General features: G+C 41.7%; 1 protein-coding gene across 1 annotated transcript; it reads right to left on the bottom strand.

The window, feature by feature from the left end:
• Nucleotides 1–20,587: 20,587 nt before the first annotated feature.
• Nucleotides 20,588–22,557, bottom strand: LOC138877187 (uncharacterized). The gene is made up of 4 exons (XM_070156778.1): nucleotides 21,735–22,557; nucleotides 21,433–21,691; nucleotides 21,235–21,327; nucleotides 20,588–20,924 (listed from the first exon to the last, which is right to left on the bottom strand). Exons 1-4 carry the CDS (start codon nucleotides 22,555–22,557, stop codon nucleotides 20,588–20,590), a joined length of 1,512 nt encoding a protein of 503 aa, XP_070012879.1.
• Nucleotides 22,558–23,791: the final 1,234 nt, after the last annotated feature.

Below are 23,791 nucleotides of genomic sequence, written 5' to 3'. Positions count from 1 at the left end.
TTACATTTCTGCGCATCTCTTTCCACACATGCGATCCGCACCTGCGGTCTCCCCGCCGCAGGTGCGAAAACACCAGAAGCCAGAAAACTCAGAAAATGCATAAGTCCAAATTTCAACCTGTTAAGCATCCAAAATACATTCGATGCCCCCGGGACCTCGGAAACATACCAACCAATCATAAAACACCATACGAACTTAGTCAAGCACTCAAATAACATAAAAAAACTCTAAAATCATGAACCATCCTCCGATTCAAACTTAAAGAACTTAAAACTTTAAATTTTCACAACTGATGTTGATGCCTATCAAACCATGTCTGAATGACCTCAAATTATGCACACAAGCCATTTTCAACATTATAGACCTACTCCAACTTCCGGAATCAGAATCTGACCCCGATATAAGAAAATTCACTACTAGCCCAAATCTCCAAAAAATTCGACTTTCGCCATTTCAAGCCTAAATGAGCTACGGACATCCAAAACACAATCGAGATATGCCCCTAAGCTCAAAATCACTGGACGGAGATTGACGGAACACCATTCCGGAGTCATCTTCATACAATTCCAACTACGATCCAAATTCTACGACTTAAGCCTCCGTTTGGGGACTAAGTGTCCCAAAACACTCAAAAAACAAAAAGGAAATCTCCCGGAAAGTCATAATAGTAGAAACAAATATGGGAAAAGTAGTTAATAGGGGATCGTGGCTATAACTTTCAAAATGATTGGTCGGGCCGTTACAATAGTGATAGTTATGAATGAAATAAAAATGACTAGGTTCTCCCGAACTTCTAGCTAAGTAATTGCTTTTTTGTCTGGCTGACATCATACATTATAGTACTTATAGAAATAGCGCAGTTCCATACTTTGTTACGGTGTATTCTTGTTTCGCAATTTGGTAATAAGTTTACACTAGAAATCTTTTATTCTTTAAAAGTCTTTGAAATTCCTTTTCAACTCTTCAATTTTAATCTTTTTATGATGTTTGTATAGATTATTGAGAACTTAGTTTGAAAAGAGCTATTCAAATACTATAACTAGTTGCAGGTGGTTGTGGAGCTTGTGTTGTTCTTATCTCAAAGTATGATCCCAAGCTTAAACGTGTTAAAAATCTTAGTGTGAGTTCATGACTTTTAAAATACTGGTAAATATTAATCCCCATATAACCATAATACCATTAGAGGAATCAAAAGAAAAATGGGTTGAAAAAGAATGAGAGTAGCACACTAATAAATATATCTTGTACGTAGTTATTACAGGTAATGTAACGACCTAACCAGTCGTTGTGAGCTCTAGCACGTTGTTCTGCGGTTTGAGCCCTAAGTAGCTTCACTTAAGGTATTATGACCTGTAAGTATGGTCGGAATTTAATTTCGGGAATTTCGGAGTTCATTTGGAGAGAAAATTCTCATTTCGGAAGCTTTAAGTTGAAACAATTGACTAAGATTGGATTTTTGAGTAAACAACCTCAGAATCAGGATTTGAAGGTTCCATCAAGTTTGTGATTTCAGTCGTGGGCGTATGTCCGGATCGGGTTTTGGAAGACCCAGGAATGTTTCGCCACCTATTGTAGAAGTTAGCATTTTTGGAAGAATTTCATAAGTTTGGGTTGAAGTGCATTTCAGTGTTATCAATATCCATTTAGGATTCCAAGTCTAGGAATATCTCCGTATGGTGATTCTAGTATTGGGAGAGCGATTGAAAGTGGATTTGGGTGTCCATAGGCCATTTTGGAGTCATTTGGCGAAAGTTAGAAATTTGAAGGTCTTCGAGAAGTTTGACCGGAGATGGACTTTTTGACATCGGGGTCGGATTTCGATTCCAGAAGTTGGAGTAGGTCCGTAATGTCAAATATGACTTATGTGCAAAATTTGAGGTCATTCGGATGTGATTTGATAGGTTTCGGCATCGAATATAAAAGTTTAAAGTTCTAAAGTTCATAAAGCTCGAATTGGGTTGTGATTCATGATTTCGATGTTGTTTGATGTAATTTAAGGCCTAGAGCCGGTCCGCATTATGTTTTGGGACTCGTCTGCATGATTGGTTGGGTCCCGGGGGCCTCAGGTCGATTCCGGATGGTTAATGGATCAAATTTGGAATTGATGAATAATTGAAGCAGCTAGTATCTGGTGTAATCGCACCTGCGAGGTTTTTCCCGCAGGTACGGAGCCGCAGAAGTGGCCATGAGGGTCACAGATGAGACTTTGGCTAGCAGTGCTAGGACCGCAGATGCGGTCACCCCGCCGTAGATGCGGTCACCCCTCCGCAGAAACGGGACCGCACCAGTGGTAGTGAAGGCGCAGATGCGAAGTGGAGGGTATGGAAGAGGACTGTTGAAGAGGACTACATGCCGCACCTGCGGAGCCATAGAAGCGTTCAAGCGACAGTAGGTGCAAGAATCACTAGGCAGTGAGGTTTCTTTAAGCGAGGGTTGGGCTCATTTTCACTCTATTCTTCCATGGGAGCCGATTTTGGAGCAACTTTGAGGTGCCGTTTTTCATCACCAGCATGAGGTAAGTGATTTATGCTAGTTTTGAGTTAAATAGATAGAATTTTTATAGAGTTTAGCATGAAAATTGGTAGAAACTTGGGGTTTGAAGAAAAACCTAGAAAATTGGTATTTTCGAATTTTTACCACGATTTTGGACATGAAATTGAGAGTAAATTATATATTTGAGTTCGCGAGATTATGGGCAAACTGTATCTTCGAATTTTTTTGGAATCCGAGCATGTGGGCTCGAGGGCCTTTTTGTCAACTTTTCGATCGGGGTTAGAAATTGTTATAAATTAGATTATTATGAGTAATTGAACATGTATTAACGGGTTTATATAATTATTGGCTAGTTTTGGAATGTTGAGCATCAATTTGAGTCTTCGGAAGGGCGTGAAATGCTGGTTATGGAACTTCGGAGTGAAGTGAGTCTCCTTTCGAACCTTGTAAGAGGGAATTGTGTCCATAGGTGAGTTAATTGGTTATGTACTCCTATTTGTGGGGGCTACGTATGCACTAGGTGACGAGAGTCCGTGCGTAGCTACTATTATGCTTAAGTCTGGGTAGTCTAGGATCCAAAAAGCATGCTTTACTTGTAATATTTGCAAATCTTGTTGTCAATTTGAAATGCTTAAAACATATTGAAAGTGTATATGAATTCCTAAAAAACTAGGCATCGTTTCTTGACTTTTAAAAGATGAACTTGTTTTTCTTGAATAATTGCTCCTTGATGAATTCTTGATTTGACTGTTTAAATGTGTTTATTTATTGTGGAACGGTCCAAACGCCTCATTAGATTAAATAGATGCATCTATGGTTTGCACCATTCGATCCTCTAGCAGTGCACGGTTTAAATATTGTTGGATTGGGTCGTACTTCCTCAGCATGATTTGCGCATGCTTGTATTTCTTGCCTTGAAATTTATTGTAGTTGACATTGTTTCTCCTTGGCTTGGAAATAAATGTATAAATGGTGAAAAGGAATTTGGGAATTTCCTATAAAATAAAGAATTGCATACTTGCTTCATTCTATTGAACTACAAATCATGTGTTTAAAATCCTTGATTTATTATATTATTGGTGTATCTTTATTGGGCCACTAGTAAGTGTCGAAGTCGGCCTCTCGTCTCTACTTCTTTGAGATTAGATGAGATACTTACTGAGTACATGTTGTTTTCGTACTCATGCTACACTTGCTGTGCATTTTTGTTGCACATGCACATGTAATTCTAGTTGCCTACTGGGCGTAGCATCATGGATGATACAGAGACTAGGTGAGTTGTATTCCTTGAGGCGGCCCGCAACCAATATAGTCTCTTTCAATATATTGTATTTATTTTCTGACCAATTTGTATTCCGGACAGTTATTATGCTTTATTTTATTTTTAGTAATTGCTCATACACTTGTGACACTGGGTTCTGAGATAATTATGGGATTATTTAACATTAAGTTTGTTCAATACATAAATATTATTCGGTGGAATTCATTGTTTATTGTTTAATGTGTAAAGGAAACGATTTCGAAAATATTAAAACAAGAAATTTCTTGTAAATTGGTGTTGGCTTTCCTAACAATGGTGTCCGGCGCCATAATGACCTTATTGGATGTTGGGTCGTGACAACATAGTATCATAGCACCAGGTTCCCTTACGTCTCACGAGTCATGATCTAGTCTAGTAGAGTCTTGCGGATCGGTACGGAGACATCTGTACTTATCTTCGAGAGGCTACATGGCTATTAGGAGTACTTCCCTTCTTGATTTCTCATCATGTAGTTTGATTCCTATAAGTTTTATTCCCTTGTTTGCTTTCTATTCAATCCTATGCGACGTGAAGCACTTGTTATCAAATTGGGAACTGAGGAACTGTAATGATACTACAAATGTAGTGCGGGATATTCTCCCAACATAGCTGATTGGGCTATTTTCGCCGCCTTGTGGAAGGATATTTGGTCACTTCAGTTCAGTAGCTACACTTCTGAGAGCTTTAAGGCTATGCACAGATTGCTATGATACTCATGAATGGTTGTCGCACAATATTGACGTGATGGTAGGATACTTGCCTACGTGGTATCATCATCCTTGATTGAATATGTTAAGTTCACTGGTGTAATGATTTTCTTCATTTCACCTTTGGGGCAGGGTATTGTGAAATGATGGGAAGCGACTATCAGAGATCGCGATGTGCGATGGTTCAGGATTGAACCGGTGTTACTAGTGTTGATGTCTCGAGAAAGATGATCTTCGGGGATTTAAAGTTACTAGCAATTTATTGATTCAAATGCTGCAGAGATAGGGATTAAATTAAGGCAAAAACTGGGCAACAAGAGATGAGGAAGGACAAGTGGGAAGTTTCATGTGATGGTTAAATTTCTAAGGAAGCCAGGTGCAAGAAGCGGAAATTGAATAGTTGCTTAAAAAAGAGGGTTTGGCCAAAGTGGGAGAGGGGCAGAGAAGAATATGGGTTCAGTGGCAGGATAAATGCACACCTTGAAGGAAGTTTGGAATGATTTGGGAATTTTAGTGGATGGTGATTGGGCTTACGGGCTTAGTTCGAAACGTTGGCTGGTATATACCGAGAGATTGGATATGACGGAAAATATTGATTGATATGAAGAAGGATACAACATGACTTTAGATATGAAGATATTATTGCACATTTAGTTGATGACCACAAGGAGTGAATGGATTTGTGAAGCTGGTGGATGAGCACGGGCCTAGGAAAGTGAAACGACACGACCGGTCATTTTGAGCTTTTGCACTTCGGTCACCGGTTATCGGGCATGACTAGCTCCAGGTGATATATTATGATTTATGTATATCATTGGTTTTGGTTTTCAAGGTAATCGGAATGAATTTGGAATAATAGTTCTCAGTTTGAAGCTTAAAATTAGAAAGGTTTGACCAAGTTTTGACTTGTTAGCATATGATCTTGGATTAGAATTGTTATGATTTGGTTAGCTCCGTTTGGTGATTTGGGACATAGGAGCATGATCAGAATGTGCTTTGGAGGTTCGGAGTAGATTTAGACTTGAATTGGCGAAATTAGAATTTTGGCATTTTCCGGTTGATAGGTGAGATTTTGATATAGGGGTCAGAATGGTATTCCAGAAGTTGGAGTAGGTCTTTTGTATCATTTGTAACATGTGTGAAAAAGTTTAGGTCATTCTGAGGTGGTTTGATATACTTTCTGATCAAAAGCGGAATTCGGAAGATTTTTGGAACATTAGGCTTGAATCTGATGTTATTTGGTTGATTCGATGTTGTTTGAGGTGTTTTGGAGATTGGTGTAAGTTTGTTTAGTGGTATATGACTTGTTCGTGCTTTTGGTTGATGTTACAGGGGCCTTGGGGTGATGTTGGATGGTTTACGGGAAGTTTGGAGTTGTGAATTTGCAGCCAAAGCTGCTGAGTTTTCTGTCATATCCGCACTTGTGACTTGGGGACCGTAGGTGCGAGCCCGCAGAAGCAGAAGTGAATTTGCAGATGCGGCCAAGAGAGGGAAAGGCTGGAACCGTAGAAGCGGAACTTTGGGCGCACCTGCGATGGCACAGGTGCGAGTATATGACCACAGGTGCAATGGTTGGGCGGATAAGTGGAATCCGCAGATGCGCACCTGGGACCGTAGGTGCGGGTCTGCATGTGCAATAATTGGACTGCAGATGTAGTTTTACTGGGTCAGAACATATAAATTTCACCCTTCGCGATTTTGAGTGGGTTTTCATCATATTTCATTCGGGAGAAAGCTTGGAGAGTTAATTGGAAGGGGAATTCAAGAAGGTTTCTTAGAGGTAAGGTCCTTGGTCCCTAAACTCGTTTTTATGATGATTTTTAATGTTATAATCTTGAATTATATGGGAAAATCAGTAGCAAATTGGAAGTTGGGGCTTGGAAATTGGAGACCTAAATCTAGGGATTTGAGGGGTCATTTGTAGTCGGATTTTGATGTATTTGATATGTATGAACTCGTGAGAGTGTAAGGATTTTAGTTTTGTGATTTTTATTGGAATTTGAGATGTAGGCCCGGGGGTTGGGTTTGGCTTCGAGTGGGCTTTATTCCCTTAGCATATTTTGATGGTATAAGTTTGTATTTGGTTAGATTTGGAGAATTTGGAGACTGAGTCGAGAGGCAAGGGCATTGCGTGCTAGAGTTTGGACCGGATTGAGGTAAGTAATGATTGTAAATGTTGTCCTGAGGGTATGAAACCCTGGATTTCATATCGTTGTGCTACTTTGAGTTGACGCACACGCTAGATGACGAGCGTGGAGTCGTGCACCATTGGGGATTGTGACTTAGCCCATCCCGTATGACTCTTAAGTCACGTATTTGATTGAAAACTATTTGATATCATTGTGTTTTGGAAAGTATTATTGTTTTTTGGACTGAATGCCATATTTGGGCATCGAACCAACTGTTTTGGACCCTTAGGGGATTTTTACAACTATTTCTCACTGTTTTGACTTCATATTTGCACTCGGTCATGTTGTATTCTATTGTTTTCATAACTCAGCCATATTTACTCTGTTTGCATATTTTAAATGATATTTTAGGCTGAGCATTATGTTTGTTTTACTGTTGCCCGAGTGGCTTGAGAGATTTCTGACTGAATGAGGCCGAGGGCCTGTTTTGTGAGGATATTATAGGATTGGGCTATGCACCGTAGCAGTATTATATTGATTCATGATTATGAGGTCGAGATCCTAAGTTGTTACACCATGAGGTGGCTTGATATAAGGCCGAGAGCCTATTTGATTATGCCACAAGATGGCTTGTTATTTCACTTGGGTCGTAAGGGGTCCCTCCCGAAGTCAGTTCACCCCAAGTGAGCCCAGGTACCTAGTGTGAGTGATGTGATGTAGCCCGATGGGCTGTGGTTGATTCTTATTATTTCTCGAGGGGCTATTGTTGATCCATGTTTACCCGAGGGGCGGTTCTTGATTCATGTTATGTCGAAAGGGCCGATTACGAGTGATTGTGAGGTAACCTGATGGGCTGGTTCTGTTGATATTATGCCTGAGGGACAGTTTATAATACATGTTTTGCTCGAGAGGCTGTTTACATTTTCTATCATTCATACTCACTATTTTATCACTCGTTTGAAACTATTGAAAGTTGTTTTAAAAGATTTTTTACTGAAATTGATCTTGATTTACGAAGTAAATGATTTGTGTACTGCCATAGAAATGATCTAAATTTGTTGTAGTGTTAAGACGTGACTTACGTGTTTTCTTACTGCTCTGCTTTCATTCACTTTTATTACTTACTAAGTTGGCGTACTCACATTACTCCCTGCACCTTGTGTGCATATCTAGGTGTTTTCGAACCCAGTAGCGGGTGTTGATTGATCAGTGGCAGAGTTATCGGAGTTAGCGAGGTAGCTGCCCGATGTTCGCATTACTGCTTTTCTCTCTTTTGTCTTCCTTAAACTATATATAGTACATGTTTTAACTCTTCATTATATCCAGACCTTAGTAGATACTCGTAACTTGTGACACCCCAATGTCGAGCTTATGTATGTACTCCACATTGTTCATTTTGACTTACATTATGAGATATCTGATTAGTTAAAGGCTTAAAATGATTGTTGTTGATTAAATGTTTAATTTGGGGGTTGTTTCGGCTGGCCTAGTTTCATGATAGGCACCATCACAATCGTGTTGATTTTAGGGTTGTGACTAGTTAGTATCAGAGCCTAGGTTACATAGGTCTCACGAGTCATGAGCGGGTTTCGTAGAGTCTCGCGGATCGGTACGGAGATGTTTGTACTTATCTTTGGGAGGTTGCAGAACCTTTATGTAAAACTTCACATTTTTGAATTCTTATTGTGCGCCCTTGATTCATCTTGAAATGTAACTTTTTGAATTCCTTCTATGCATTCGTATTATGCGCGCATGAGCGCTCGGTATCAAATTTGCATCGATGGCCTGTGATTCCCTGATCGAAGGGCAAGGTGTGATCTCTAGTGTTGATGTTGGGCGAGTCTGGAGGACTTGAGGCCAAGTTTTTCCTATAGCTTGATCACTGAGGCATTGATTGTGTGAAGATGTGTTTTTTGAATTTATATGTTCAGTAGTGTCCCTATTAGTGGAAGTGATGGCTGGATGACTGTGTGATGAGTATGATGTGACTGTGAGATGTGTTAATATGATGTTGAATGAGATGAGAAGGGTCTGCTTGGGGGTAGTAAGAACTATCTAGTGCTTGATTTCCATCGCGAGTTGAGGTATGACCCGAGTTATGGGCGTGTTGAAGGATCTTTTCATGTTGCCTAGTTGGGAAATGAAGTAGATTTTCACGTTGTGATATGAGTTCAGACTCAGGAATATTAAGCGACTGCATAATATTTATGACCACTGAAGGGTATAAAGAGATGTTAGTTTGAGGCGAAGCAGGTGGGTTATCACCTGCGGAGTGTTTTGAAGTTTGTGTGATCCTTATGTTGTTTGTTGGAAGATCTCTATTACTAGTGAAATATATGTGTTGTGACTTGAATTTGGGTCGCTTAAGAGAGTGGTCTTGGTTCTTATGAGGCTGAATGAGAGATTTGCAGAAGATTTGAAGTACTAGATGGTCTGTGTTGCATGAGCTTATGAAGGATTGAGTTTAATCTCACTATGATATTATGGCAGTAATAGAGTATATGCATCATGAGTTATTGTATGTTTTGATCTATGGCTTTTAGCTAAGTGGGGGAGTTTTTCTATTGATTAGTTGATTGCACGGTCATGTGCTATGTTGGTTCCAGTTTGAGGCGTACCGGTGAATCAGTTATGGCTTAAGGAGGTTGAGACAGAGGATAGCTCGAGTAAAAGAAATCTCAATAAAGGTCATGTTATGCTTTATGGGTGTATGAGAATCACGAAATGACTTGAGTTGTTATTGGTAAAGGATGTACGGTGCATAGAACAAGAAGTTGTTCGGTTGCATTAAGGTGGGGTTACTTCCATAGGTGTTGCTGTTCTAATGAGGCACAGGTCGTTCGGTTAGTCTAATTGAGGTTTCAGTAGAGTGGATGACTCTCTACAATGGTTCTAATGGTTCAAGAATTTACATGTAATAATTGGGATTTTAGGTGTGTATTTGACTAGAAACTAAGTTTTATATGGGAGGATGTCAGGACTTGTGTCATTTCTATATCATTATGGATTCTACATACCAGTATCAGGAAGGCAAAGTAATGGCTTTAGATTTGCATAAGGTCTTTTCAGAGCGGGTATCTCGATTGTAGTACTTTTGGGGGTGCTTCAGAAGAATACACCGATTTATGAGCTTTAGGGCGGTGTGTCTTTATGCTTGGGTCTTGTGTGGCAAGTCTGGGTTGAGGATTGCGGTATTATGGCAAGGAGAAGTATCAATTCGAAGGTAAAGCAGAAGAAATTTGGATAGATGGTATAGCTTGGTAGTAGGCCAGAATGGCATGGTAAGGATATGATTAGTTCTTTGGGTGCTTACGAGGTAATGAGTTTCTACAGGTGTTTCCTGGAAATGCTCTAAGGTTTTGATGGCCTGTGTAGCTTGGTTGAGTTGGAAGGATTCAGTCCTGACGGTTTGGTTTTGTGCAAATGGAATTCAAAGAGTTCTTGATGGTTTTTACCATGGTTAAAGATGTATATTTTCTACAAGCGTAAGGAGCATGGGACGTATAGTGATTTTCTTCTAGATGAGATCAATGGAAAGTGTTTGTCTAGTTGAGTACATAGTTGCTTATGGCTCGGAATGGATATGAAGTTCTCATGTTTATCCTAGGATGGTATGGTATATACGGTATGTTGTTTACGATTAATATTTGCATGTGTAAGGTCACGGTTCAGTTTTGAAAGGAAGGTCACAAATTCTTAGGTAGCATGGATAGTTTCAGATGACTAGATAAATAAGATCACTGATTGGTGTGTCTTGATGAGGGTATACATTTTAGAAACGACAATGTGTTTGAGTTGAGGATACTTCATTAGTATTGTGGCACCCTCTTGTTGGATCGAATGCTGATAGTCGAGTTTACTTAGTGGCATAGAAGAATTATAAGAGTACCTCTCATGGGATGATTGCATATTAGAGGTGTGCTGCATATTCAAACGGTGGATTTGGGATCAGATATGGTGATTCTCGTGCTGTATGAATTTGGAGACTGGGAGTTCTCATAAACAAGTTAGGTCGTGGTTGTGGACCGCGTATATTGGTCTTGTGTGGTAACGATTGGAAGTTTGGAGACCTGAGTGGATCCTTCTTGCTGAGTATGCTAGATTGTGGTATGATATTGGGTATAGACTAGTTGTCTCAGTTTCGTGTTATTCTGGACTATTGCGCTAAGGTGGCGGCATTGGATGCCATAGATTGAGTGGCGAGGTTTGACGAGTTATGTTCCCAGTATGGTGATTTCATTTTTGAAGACCTAGCGGATGGCTGGGAAGGGTTGTCTTTCTTATTTGGGCCTTCATGAATGGATGTCAGTGCAAAGACTTCTACCATTGATTCAGTTCTGATGGTGAGGGACCTTTTGGATGTGTTTCCTGTTGTCGGTCATATTGCCGAATAGGGTTGTTGATTTTGGTATTGATTTGGTGTCGGGCACCATATCATATGGCACCGGCGGAGTTAAAGGAGTTAAAGGAGCAGGTTCAGGAACTCCTTGATAAGGGGTTCATTGGTAGGACAATATGGATGTGTGTTCTACATCGAGTCGGCTTGGTTGACTCTGAGTTGTATCATTGAGGGATGTGTTGATTCGTTTGTTATTGAGCTTATTATTGATCTGGGGAGATCTATGAGTTATCTTCCCGTGTAGCGAGGCATTAGGATTTGTTGGTTATAGGCACATGTGGTGTGGTTTTATTGGGGTTTCTCAGTGGGAATTCGAGCGCGAGGAGTATTGGGTATTGCTAGGCGGATGTCATATCGATTGTGTCCCCTTCAGGTTTGCGTAATGTTATGTCAATTGTTGCGTCGTGGTTATGATGATTTGTTTAGTTCTAAACATCAAATCGCGCGTGGTTGTCAATTTTGGGCATAGTGACTTGAGGTGTTTCATGTGGACCAGTGTTTGGATAGGGTCACAGATTGCAGCGAAGTTATGTAGAGGTATGACCCTTCGGTTTAGATTCGTGTGTCCTATTTCCATGAGGTGTGATGGTTTCTCAGCATTGTGTGTGGTGGTATTGGTGGGCTTGCGGTACAACTCTCTCATTTGAGTCATTTTTTTATTATTTGAGTACGTTCAAATTGTTGCTTATTGGTACGCGGATTGCATGAGTTATGGATTTAGATTATATTGATGTGTCATGTCATCAGAGTAGTTGTATTGGATTAGATAAGATCGTTGGGATCTAGGATAAATACAAACGGATTCGATTTCAACATTTTGGAAGGATAATATCGATGTTCGGCTCAGAAATTTGCTATGGTCCTTGACAAAGGAGAAGTGGCTTCACGAATGGTTAATTTGAGGAATGGTTATCACTTTCTACGTGTTTCATTTATCATCAGCAGTATACAGAAGTGTTGGAATGAGGCTTTATTTGATAAGAGGTTTATTATCGATATTCGGTTGTTCTGAGCAACGGTTGTTATCAGAGGTTATCGCTACGAGAGTTTGAGCTATGTGGTATATCATGTAATTGCATCTGAGGTTGCAGGTATAGCTTGTTATAGCCTGTTCGGGCTTAGTCAGAGTATAGACGTGAGATTCTGATCTTGTGGATGATCTCAAAAGTGGAAATGTGGTTCTAAGGTTTAACGGCTAGGTTGGATTGTGAAATTTCAGTTACATTGTATTATCTGACCTATATGAGATAGGGTGACATGGTATCACCCTCGGGTATATGCAAGGTCAGGTTACATAGCGATTTGATGGTTTTTGGAACAACTCTAGGCACGTTCTAGGACGAACGTATATTTAAGTGGGGGAGGATGTAATGAGTTGACCGGTCGTTCTGAGGTTCTGCACTTCACTCGCCAGTTATAGGGCATGACTAGCCCTGGGTGATGTATTATGACTTATGTAAATCGTCGGTTTTGATTTTAACGGTAATCAGAATGAATTTGGAAGAACAGTTCTCAGTTTGAAGCTTAAAATTTGAAATGTTTGACAAAGTTTTGACTTGTTTGGATATGATCTCGGATTAGATTTGTTATGATTTGGTTAGCTCCGTTGGGTGATATGAGACTTAGAAGCGTGATCGGAATGTGTTTTGGAGGTCCGAAGTAGATTTAGGCTTGAATTGGCGAAATTAGAATTTTGCCATTTCCCGGTTGATTGGAGAGATTTTGATATATGTGTCGGAATGGAATTCCGAAAGTTGGAGTAGGTCCGTTGTGTCATTCGTGACGTTTGTGCAAAATTTCAGGTCATTCGGAGGTGGTTTGATAGACTTTCTAATCAAAATTCGGAAGATTTTTGGAACCTTAGGCTTGAATCTGTTGTTATTTGGTTGATTCGATGTTGTTTGAGGTGTTTTGGAATTGGTGTATGTTTTTTTAGTGGTATATGACTTATTCGTGCTTTTGGCTAAGGTCCCAGAGGCCTCGGGGGGATTTCGGATGGTTGACGGGAAGTTTGGAGTTGTGAATTTGCTGCCAAAGTTGCTGAGTTTTCTATCATAACCGGACCTGCAGCTTGGGGACTGCAGGTGCGAGCCCGCAAAAGTGGAAGTGAAGTCACAGATGCGTCCAAGAGAGGGAAAGGCTGGAACCGCAGAAGCAGAACTTTGGGCGCACCTGGGATGGCGCAGGTGCGAGTACATAACAGCAGGTGCGGTGGTTGGGCAGATAAGTGGAATCCGGACCACAAGAGGTCCGCAAGTGCAATAATTTGACGGCAGATGCGGTTTTGATGGTCAGAACATATAAATTTCACCCTTCGTGATTTTGAGTGGGTTTTCACCATATTTCATTCGGGAGAAAGATTTGGAGAGCTAATTGAAGGGGGAATTCAAAAAGGTTTCTTAGAGGTAAGGTTCTTTGTCCCTAAACTCATTTTTATGATGAATTTAAGGTTGTAAGCTTGAATTATATGGGAAAATCAGTAGCAAATTGGAAGTTAGGGCTTGGAAATTGGAGATCTACATATAGGGGTTTTGAGGGGTCATTTGTTGTCAAATTTTGATTTATTTTATATGAATGAACTCATGAGAGTGTAACAACTATAGTTTTGTGATTTTTATCGAAATACGAGATGTGGACACGGGGGTCGGGTTTGGCCTTGTTGCCGACATTTCCTTATTACTCTTTAGTTGTACTTAAAGGCTCCATAAAAATATTGTGGGTGATGTTTGATATGGGGAATTTAACTAGAAATGTTGGTATTTGGCAAAACATGTTTTTCATTAAATCTATAAACTTGTAATATTTTCGAAATTATGAATGAAGTTATTAGTGAAAATGAAATGGAGGCTGCCAATGTAAACTACTAAGCGTTTGATTAATGGAGTACATCTCCTCTTTACTTATGAATTAATTTGGGTAGAATGAAATCTAACAGGCTTGCGCAGTTAGGTTTACTCGGTTGAGCGTCGGTCGCGCTCCGTGATTTTGGGGGGTGACAACTTCAAAACTTCAAACTTCTAAAACCGATGCCGAAACTTATCAAATCACGTTTGATTAACCCCAACCCTCTTAAGAATCTCAAAAGGCCCAATGTACCTAGGGCTCGACTTGTCCTTCTTCCCGAACCTCATAATACCCTTCATGGGAGAAACCCGGAGTAAGACCAGCTCTCTAACCATTAATGCAACATCGCGAACCTTCTGATCCGCATAACTCTTCTGTCTAGACTGGGCTATACGAAGTCGATCCTGAATCACCTTAACCTTCTCCAAAGTATCCTGACCCAAGTCTGTACCCAAAATCCTAGCCTCGCCCGGCTCAAACCAACCTATTGGAGACCGACACCGCCTAACATACAGTGTCTCATACTATGCCATCTGAATGCTCGACTATAACTTTTGTTGTAGGCAAACTCCACAAGTGGTAGGAACTGATCCTAAGAACCTCCAAACTTCATCACACACGCAAGGAGCATATCCTCTAGTATCTAAATAGTGTGCTTGGACTGTCCGTCCATCTAAGGGTGAAATGTTATGCTCAATGCAACCCGAGTACCTAACTCATGCTGTACAGCCCTCCAGAACCGTGATGTAAACTACTTACTCCGATTTGAGGTGATAGATACTGGCACGCCATGATGTTTGACAATCTGGCAGATATAAAATCGAGCCAACTGCTCGGAAGAATAAGTAGTCATCACAGGAATAAAATGAGCTGACTTGGTCAGTCTATCCACAATCACCCAAACTGCATCAAACTTCCTCTAAGTCCATGAAAGCCCAACAACGAATGCCATAGTGATCCTCTCCTATTTCCACTCCGAAATCTCTAGATTCCGAAGCAATCCACCTGGACGCTAACGCTCATAATTCACCTGCTGGCAATTTAGACACTGAGCCACATACTTTACTATGCACTTCTTTATTCTCCTCCACCAATAATGTTGCCTCAAGTCCTGATATATCTTTGTGGTACCCAGATGAATGGATTACCGTGAACTGTGAGCCTCCCGGAGAATCAACTCACACAATCCATCTATATTGGGCACACATAACCTGCCCTGCATCCTCAAAGTACCATCATCTCCAAAAGTGACCTACTTAGCATCACTGTGCTGAACTGTGTCCTTAAGGATAAGCAAATGGGGGTCATCATACTGACGCTCCCTGATACGATCAAAAAGAGAATACTGAGAAACCACACAAGCCAACACTCGACTCGGCTTAGAAGTATCCAATCTAACAAACTGGTTGGCCAAGGCCTGAACATCCAACGCCAATGGCCTCTCTGCTGTTGGTAGATATGCTAAGCTCCCCAAACTCTTCGCTCGGTGACTCAAGGCATTGGCCACCACATTGGTCTTATCGGGATGGTACAAAATAGTGATATCATAACCCTTAATTAGCTCCAATCACCTCTGATGACGTAAGTTAAGATCCTTCTATTTGAACAGATGTTGCAAACTCCGGTGATTGGTGTAGATCTCACAAAGAACACCATACAAATAGTGCCGCCAAATCTTCAAGGCCTAAACAAAGGTGCTGCAATAGATGAAAAACCCCCGACAAATCGACGGTAATGCCCCGCCAAACCAAAAAAACTCCGGATCTCTTTAGCTAAGGACGGTTTGGGCCAACTCTGCACTGGTTCAACCTTCTTCGAATCCACCTTGATCCCATCACTCGACACTACATGACCAAAGAATGGCACTGAGTCCAGACAAAAATCACACTTTGAAAATTTTGCATATAACTTCTTTCTCTCAAGGTCTGAAGCATAGTCCTCGGGTGTTTCTCATGTTCCTCCCAACTCCAGGAGTACCCTACAATGTCGTATATAAACACAATGAAGAATGAGTCAAGATAGGGCCGGATACACTGTGCATCAAGTGTATGAATGTTGTTGGGGTGTTAGTTAGCCCAAATGACATCACAAGGAAATCGTAGTGACCATACCGAGTTCTAAAAGTAGTCTTCGGGATATCTGGCTCTCGAATCTTCAATTTATCATAGCCTAATTGTAAGTCAATCTTGGAAAACACTGGCACCTTGGAACTGATCAAATAGGTCATTAATACGAGGCAATGGATACATGTTCTTCACTGTAACTTTGTTCAACTAGCAATAATCAATACACATACACATAGAACCATCCCTTTTTTTCACAAATAAGACCGAAGCACCCCAAGGTGACACACTGGTCTAAATGAAACCCTTATCAAGAAACTACTGTAACTGCTCCTTCAACTCCTTCAACTCAGGAGGAGCCATACGATATGAGGGAATAGAGATGGGTTGAGTGCTCAGAAACAAATCAATACTGAAGTCAATATCCTTGTCGGGCATGCTCGGAAGATCAACCGAAAAAACATCCGAATAATCCCTCACTACTGGAATCGACTCAACTATAAGGGTATCAATACTGGCATCTCTCACATATGCTAGATACGCGTCATATCCCTTCTCAACCATTCGTTGAGCCTTTAGAAATGAAATAACTCTGCCGGTAGTATAATCTATGGTACCTCTCCACTCTAACCATGGTAATCCTGGCATAGCTAGCGTCACGGTCTTGGCTTGACAATCAAGGATAGCATAATGGGACCACAACTAGTCCATGACCAAATTAATATCAAAATCTACCATACTGAGCAACAATAAATTAGTTCCGATCTCAAAACCACTAAGAACAACCAAACACGACTGATATACATGGTCAACAATAATAGAATCTCTCATAGGTGTAGACATATAAATAGGAGAACTCAAAGAATTGCGGGATACTCCCAAATACGGAGCAAAATAGGAGGACATACAGGAATAAGTGGAGCCTGGATCAAATAAGACCGACACATCTCCATCACAGACCAAAACAATACTTGTAATGATAGAGTCGGAAGCAACTACCTCTGTACGAGCAAAAAGAGCATAGTATCTATCCTAGCCTCCCTCTCTAGGGTGACCTATACCTGCCCAACCTCCACCTCAAGCTGGCTGAGTAGGTGTAGTAGTAGCTGGTGCTGTAATCACAGCCTGTGGACCTGGTGAAGCATGCGGTCCCCGAGTAGTCTGTGGAGGTGTACCCCTACTAGTATGTGTAATCCCTCACTATATGGTGAGTGTTGCCATACTCAAAACAAGCTCTCGGAGGGTGTGGCTACTATGGCTAGCTCGGGCCAGGTCTACTGGACTGACCGCTGAAAGCACCCCGTGAAAGAGGTGCACTAGACACTATCGGTGCATAATAAGCCTACTAGGGCCTAGGAGGTGCATGAATACCACTGGCGGCTGGAAGTGTTGAATGAACAGGGCGACTCACATAGCCCCTACCATGATGAGCTACCGCTGGGGCACGAGTACCACTATAAGTTCTAGACTCTCGAAACCTCTTGGCCTCTCTCTCCCCTATTTCCCGTGCAAGCATACCCTCTAATCTCCTAACAATCCCCACAACCTGCTGATATACAATATCCATATCTAAGTCCTAGGACATGATAAGCCTGATACTGGGGTTTAACCCCTCAAAAAATCGACAGACCCTCTCTCAAACTGTAGCAACCAAGTTTGGTGCATGCCTAGACAAATCACGAAAGCGAAGTGCATACTCTGACACAGTCATAGCACCTTGGTGCAACCGCTCAAACTCTGAAGAGTTGGTGTAGCAATAGGGGTCTTAGGTTCCTTTCCTCTAGGTGGAGCTACTGGGTGCTCCTCTATAGTAGCTCGTGTGGGTGCTTTGGCAGCTCCTCGTGGACGTCCTCGACCTCTACCTCGAACCTGGCATCTCATGTCTCTAGTAGGAGGCACGGGTTCCTGGTCATCTAATCCGGTAATACGTGCCCTCACCATATATGAGAGAACAAAATATAGAAGTTTAGAATTTTGAAGTCAACAATTTCGCACGACAAGCAATCAAAAAAGTTAAAATTTTCCTAATAGTTCCATAGCCTCCCTGAAGATAAGTATAGACGTTTTTGTACCGTTATGCGAGACTCTACTAAACCTACTTGTGACTCATAACACCTATGAACCTAGAGCTTTAATACCAACTTGTCAAGACCCAAATTCTCGCTCCATAAGATGTCGTGGCAGCACCTAGTCTGTATGACTAGGTGAGCCTATCAATTGCGGAATAATGGAAAATAAAAGCAAAATTTAACAACTAACTTCAATTTATAACTATAAAAATGATAAAATGCTGCTTGGCATGTATAAGTAATCAACAGCTCGAGTATAACAATATTCCCAAAACCTGGCAGTCACAAGTCATAAGCTCTAAGAATTTGTCCAACTGTTTCTATACATCAGTAACAAGAAGAAACAAAGGAGGGACAATATAAAAGAGATAGAGGGGGACTCCGAGGTTTGCGGACGTTGACAGATATACCTTGAAGTCACTAGAGCAGCAGGAAGTAAGCAACTAATAGCAAGGCTGGTAGGAGGTACCTGGATCTGCACACAACACACGTGCAGAAATGCAGTATGAGTACACCACAATGGTATCGAGTTAGTGCCAAGCCTAACCCCGGTAGAGTAGTAACGAGGTCAGGTTAGGGCCCTACTGGAATATATTAATTTAAGGCAGGAATATATAGCAGTGTAATAAAAGACTGGAAATGTAACAAAGAGAAACTACAGAAAACAACAGCATAACTCATAGAGATAAACAACATGGGCTCCAAAGATACCGTCTCGTAGTCCCAAAAGTAAATATGCAAGGGGATGTCCCGAGGTACTACCTCGTACTACCAAAAGTAAATGTGCATGGGGATCTCCCAAGGTACCACTTCGTAGTCCCAAAAGTAAACACATAGCTTGAAACCAATGACAACAACAATTAACAACAAGAACTCTACAATTTAAGATTGATACGAATCAAGGAAAAAAATAAAAATTCAACTAAACATGATGCACATATTTCGAATAAGCATTTAAGACATGTTCACATGCGATATTAGGCTAAATAGGATAACTACACATGTTGGTATAACTCACTTAAGATGTAATAGGTTACTACTCAGTATAAACCAGAGTTTTCAACAATTAGCTCGTGTACACACTTGTCACCTCGTGTACACGGTGCTCAGATATCATCGAAGAATCACAATAGTACCAAATCCTAAAGAGATTTCCCCCACATAAGGTTAGGCAAGCCACTTACCTCAAGCCAAGCTCAATCAATCAACAATAACGCCTTTTCCTCAAATTTTCTACTCCGAATGACCCAAATCTAGCCAAAAACAATTACATACTATAAATACAGCTATAATAAGTTAATCTAATTAATGAAATCAAGATTTTAACAAGAATTTCAAAAATCGCCCCAAAAAGTCCACTTGGGCACACATTTCGAAATCGGGTAAAAGTTACAAAATATAAACACCCTTTCAACCACGAGTCCACCGATCATGGGATGATTGAGCTGTTATTCATGAAGAAGGTAGTGCGTGTGGAGTAGGAAATTGCTCGGTTGCTTAAAGGTGAGGATTACTTCTTTGGGTGTTTTCGTGCTACAACAACAACGACCCAGTGTAATCCCACTAGTGGGGTCTGGGGAGGGTAATGTGTACGCAGACCTTACCCCTACCCTAAGGGACAGAGAGGCTGCTTCTAGGAGACCCTCGGCTCAAAAAGGGGACAAGAGACGATATATTAGTACCATCAATAGAATCATAATAAAATAACAGCAATATAGGAAATAGATGGAAAGTATAATAATAACTAGTAGATAAAGCCATACATCAGTAGATAACCACTAGCATCCTAAAACTAAATCTTAACTACTAGTCCTACTCGGGTGTGCCGTGGAAATATTCACAACTTCCTCCTAACCTACAACCTTAATGTTCGACCTCCACAATACCCTGTTAAGGGCCATGTCCTCAGTAATCCTAAGTCGTGCTATGTCCTACCTGATCACCTCTCCCCAATACTTCTTGGGCAGCCCTCTACCTCTCCTCGTGCCCACCATAGCCAGTCTCTCACACCTCCTCACCGGTGCATCAATGCTCCTCCTCTGAATGTGCCCGAACCATCTAAGTCTTGCTCCCCGCATCTTGTCCTCTATGGGGGCCACACCTACCTTCTCCCGAATATCTTCATTCCTAATCATATCCATCTTAGTGTGCCCATACATCTACCTCAACATTCTTATCTCTGCTACTTTCATCATCTGGACATGTGATATCTTAACCAGCCAACACTCAATCCCGTACAACAAGGCAGGCCTAACCACTGCTCTATAGAACTTACCTTTTAGTAATGTTGGCACTTTCTTGTCACACAGAACACCCGACGCTAACCTCCACTTCATCCACCCTACACCAATACGGTGTGTGACATCCTCATCGATCTCCCCAATCCCCTAAATAACCGACCCAAGGTACTTGAAACTACCCGTCTTGGGAATAACTTGAGAGTCAAGCCTCACGTCCACTCCCGTTTCCATCGGCTCGACGCTGAACTTGCACTCTAAGTATTCCGTCTTAGTCCTGCTCAACTTGAAACCCTTTCGACTCAAGGGCCTGTCTCCAGACCTCCAGCCTCTCGTTGACACCGCCTTATGTCTCATCAATCAGAACTATGTCATCAGCAAATAGAATACACCATGGCACCTCCTCTTGAATATGATGAGTCAGTGCGTCTATCACTAGGGCAAATAGGAATAGGCTGGGCACAGACCCTTGGTGCAACCCCATATCAACCGGAAAGTGCTCTAAGTTGCCTCCTACCGTCCTAACTCTTGTCTTAGCTCCATCGTACATATCTTTAATCATCCTAATGTATGCAATCGGAACCCCTTTAGCCTCCAAGCAGCTCCATAGAACCTCCATAGGAACCCTATCATACGCTTTCTCCAAATCAATAAACACCATGTGGAGGTCCTTCTTCCTATCCCTGTACTATTCCACCATCCTACTAATTAGGTGGATAGCTTCTGTGGTAGAACGCCCTGGAACGAACCCAAATTGGTTGTCTAAAATAGACACCGTCCTTCACACTCTCATTTCTACCACATTCTCCCAAAACTTTCATGGTATGGCTTGGTAATTTGATACCCCTATAATTGTTACAACTTTGGATATCACCTTTGTTCTTGTACAATGTAACCATTGTACTCCACCTCTACTCCTCAGGCATCCTATTCGTCTTGAATATAACATCAAACAACTCAATCAGCCATTCCAAACCTGCTCTACCCACACACCTCCAAAGTTCAATCGTAATTTCGTCTAGCCCGGTTGCTTTGCCCCTACTCATCTTATGCATTTTCTCCATGACCTCCTTGACCTCAATGTTCCTACAAATGCTAAAACCATTGAAACTGTCGGCATTCCTCAATTCACCTAGAACAATATCCTGATCCGCTTCTTCATTTAGAAGTTTATAAAAGTAGGTCTGTCACCTCCTCTTAATCTGGTCATCCTCCATCAAAACTTTGCCGTCCTCATCTTTGATGCACCTCACTTGGTCCAGATCCCGAGCCCTCTTCTCTATCGCCTTATCCAGCCAAAATAACTTCTTCTCCCCGCCTTTGTCCCCCAATTCCTCATACAAACAAGCAAAAGCCGTTGTCTTAGCCTCTGTGACTGCCAATTTCGCCTCCTTCCTAGCTACCTTATATCTCTCGCTGTTTGATCTCCTTTCCTCCTCGCCAGTGCTCCCTACTAACGGTAGCTATGCCACCTTTTTTCGCTTCCACTTTACCTTGGACAACTGCATTCCACCACCAGTCTCTTTTATGGCTACCGTTGCGGCCCGAAGATATCCCTAACACCTCTCTCACCACCTTCCTTATACAATCCGCTGCCATCGACCACAAAATGTTCACGTCCCCACTACTCCTCCAAACTTCCATAGCCGATAACCTTCCTCCCAACTCCTGAGCTTTATCCTCAGTCAAGGTGCCCCACCTAATCCTCAGGCGACCTCGTACTGACCTTTTCTTCCTCAGTATCATAATACCAATGTCCATCACCAAAAGCCTATGTTGCGTTGCGAGGGTCTCACCTAGGATAACCTTGCAATCCTCGCACAACTTTCTATCGCATCTCCTGAGGAGGAGATAGTCAATCTGAGTCCAAGACACTGAACTTTTGAAAGTAACCAAAGGCTCTTCCTGCTTCGGGAAACTCGAGTTTGCAATCACCAGCTCGAATGCCTTGGCGAAGTCTAACAGCGAAGTGCCCCCTCCGTTCAGCTCCCCGAAACCGAAGCCTCCATGCACCTCAGTATAACCACTTGTAGACGACCCAATATGACTGTTGAAATCTCCTCCTATGAATAACCTTTCGGCAAGCGGACTACGCACGATATCATCCAACCCTTCCGAAAAGCACCTTTTAATCTCCTCATCCAAGCCAGTTTGCGTCGCATACGCGCTAACAACATTTAACGTACACTCACGAACGACCAACTTGATAGTCATTAATATATCATTCACCCGCCTAACCTCTACCAGAGACTCTCTAAGATGCCTATCTACCAAGATACCCACTCCATTCTTACCCCTCAAGACTCCAGATACCATAACTTATACCCATTTGCGTCCTTGGCCCTCGATCCGACCCACATAGTCTCCTGAACACACGTTATATTAATCTTCCTCTTTTGGAGAATCTTTGCCAACTCTAAAGACTTACTCATTAGTGAACCTATGTTCCATGACCCGATTCTTAACCTATAGGCTCCATTGCCCCCTCTACCTCCCCCACCTCCCGTCCTACCCCTGGCCCCCGCCCCAAACTCTGCCCCACCCAAGGACATGCGCTTACTCTGTCATCCCAGACTACAGCCACTATACCTACGACAAGCTAAAGTAGACTCGCTAGCACACAACGATCAACGAACCAAATTGGAAGGAAACAAGTAACTACTAGCACACTAGTTGTAAGATGGAACTAGTGCAAACTAAAGTAACATTAATTTAGCTAACACCAAAAGGGAAACAGTAAAACGGGAGGTACCAACTCCCAAGAATAGAACCTGTGATTGATTTGATGTAGTAGATGTTGTTGCACGCTCACGCCCAGCTTCCCACTGCCCTTCGCTGACACTCACCTAGGCTTCTATCCTTTGCTTGTGCGCATGTGCCCAACTTATCTCCAGCAACTCTGAGGATTTTGCTGAAAAATACAAAAAATACCACGTACAAAAAGGGGTTGTCACCGCTACCACTAGTGTAGCCTTGACAGTAGCAGGGGAAATGGAGGGAAAAAGCATAGAAAGGGACAAGAAAAGAAGCGCAAACGAATACAGGAAAGCAAAACAACAAAAACCCTAGATAACTAAAGTACACCTTATCAGTGAAAAAAATCTTCGAAAACTTTTACAAATTTTCCAATTAATGTATGAGCCCTTAGTACTATCGCTGCAGAAAATGGATAAACAAGAGGATTGAGAATAGGAGATAGGGCAAACAACCTACCTAGGCCACTAATTAGAGAGGCTGGAACCAGCTCACCTGAAGAGGGCGTTCGTCGGAGAGAGATGGCGATGGTCGAAGTCGACCGTTAGTCGAAGAGAGAGAAGGAGTGCATTAGTCAAAGAGATCAAATAACAACAACAAGTTCTTTGGGCAGTGCAATTGAGATTTCAACTTAAAGCTTCCGAAATGAGAATTCTCTCTCCAAATCAACTTCGAACTTCCCCGAATTAAATTCCGACCATGCGTACAAGTCATTATACCTGAAGTGAATCTATTCAGGGCCTCACACCGCAAAACGATGTGCTAGAGCTTAAAACGACCGATCAGGTTGTTACAT

Source organism: Nicotiana sylvestris, chromosome 9 (assembly GCF_000393655.2).
Source record: "Nicotiana sylvestris chromosome 9, ASM39365v2, whole genome shotgun sequence".
Lineage (NCBI taxonomy): Eukaryota > Viridiplantae > Streptophyta > Magnoliopsida > Solanales > Solanaceae > Nicotiana > Nicotiana sylvestris.
Note: the sequence above shows the minus strand (reverse complement) of the source record. Positions and strands in the feature narration are given on the sequence as shown.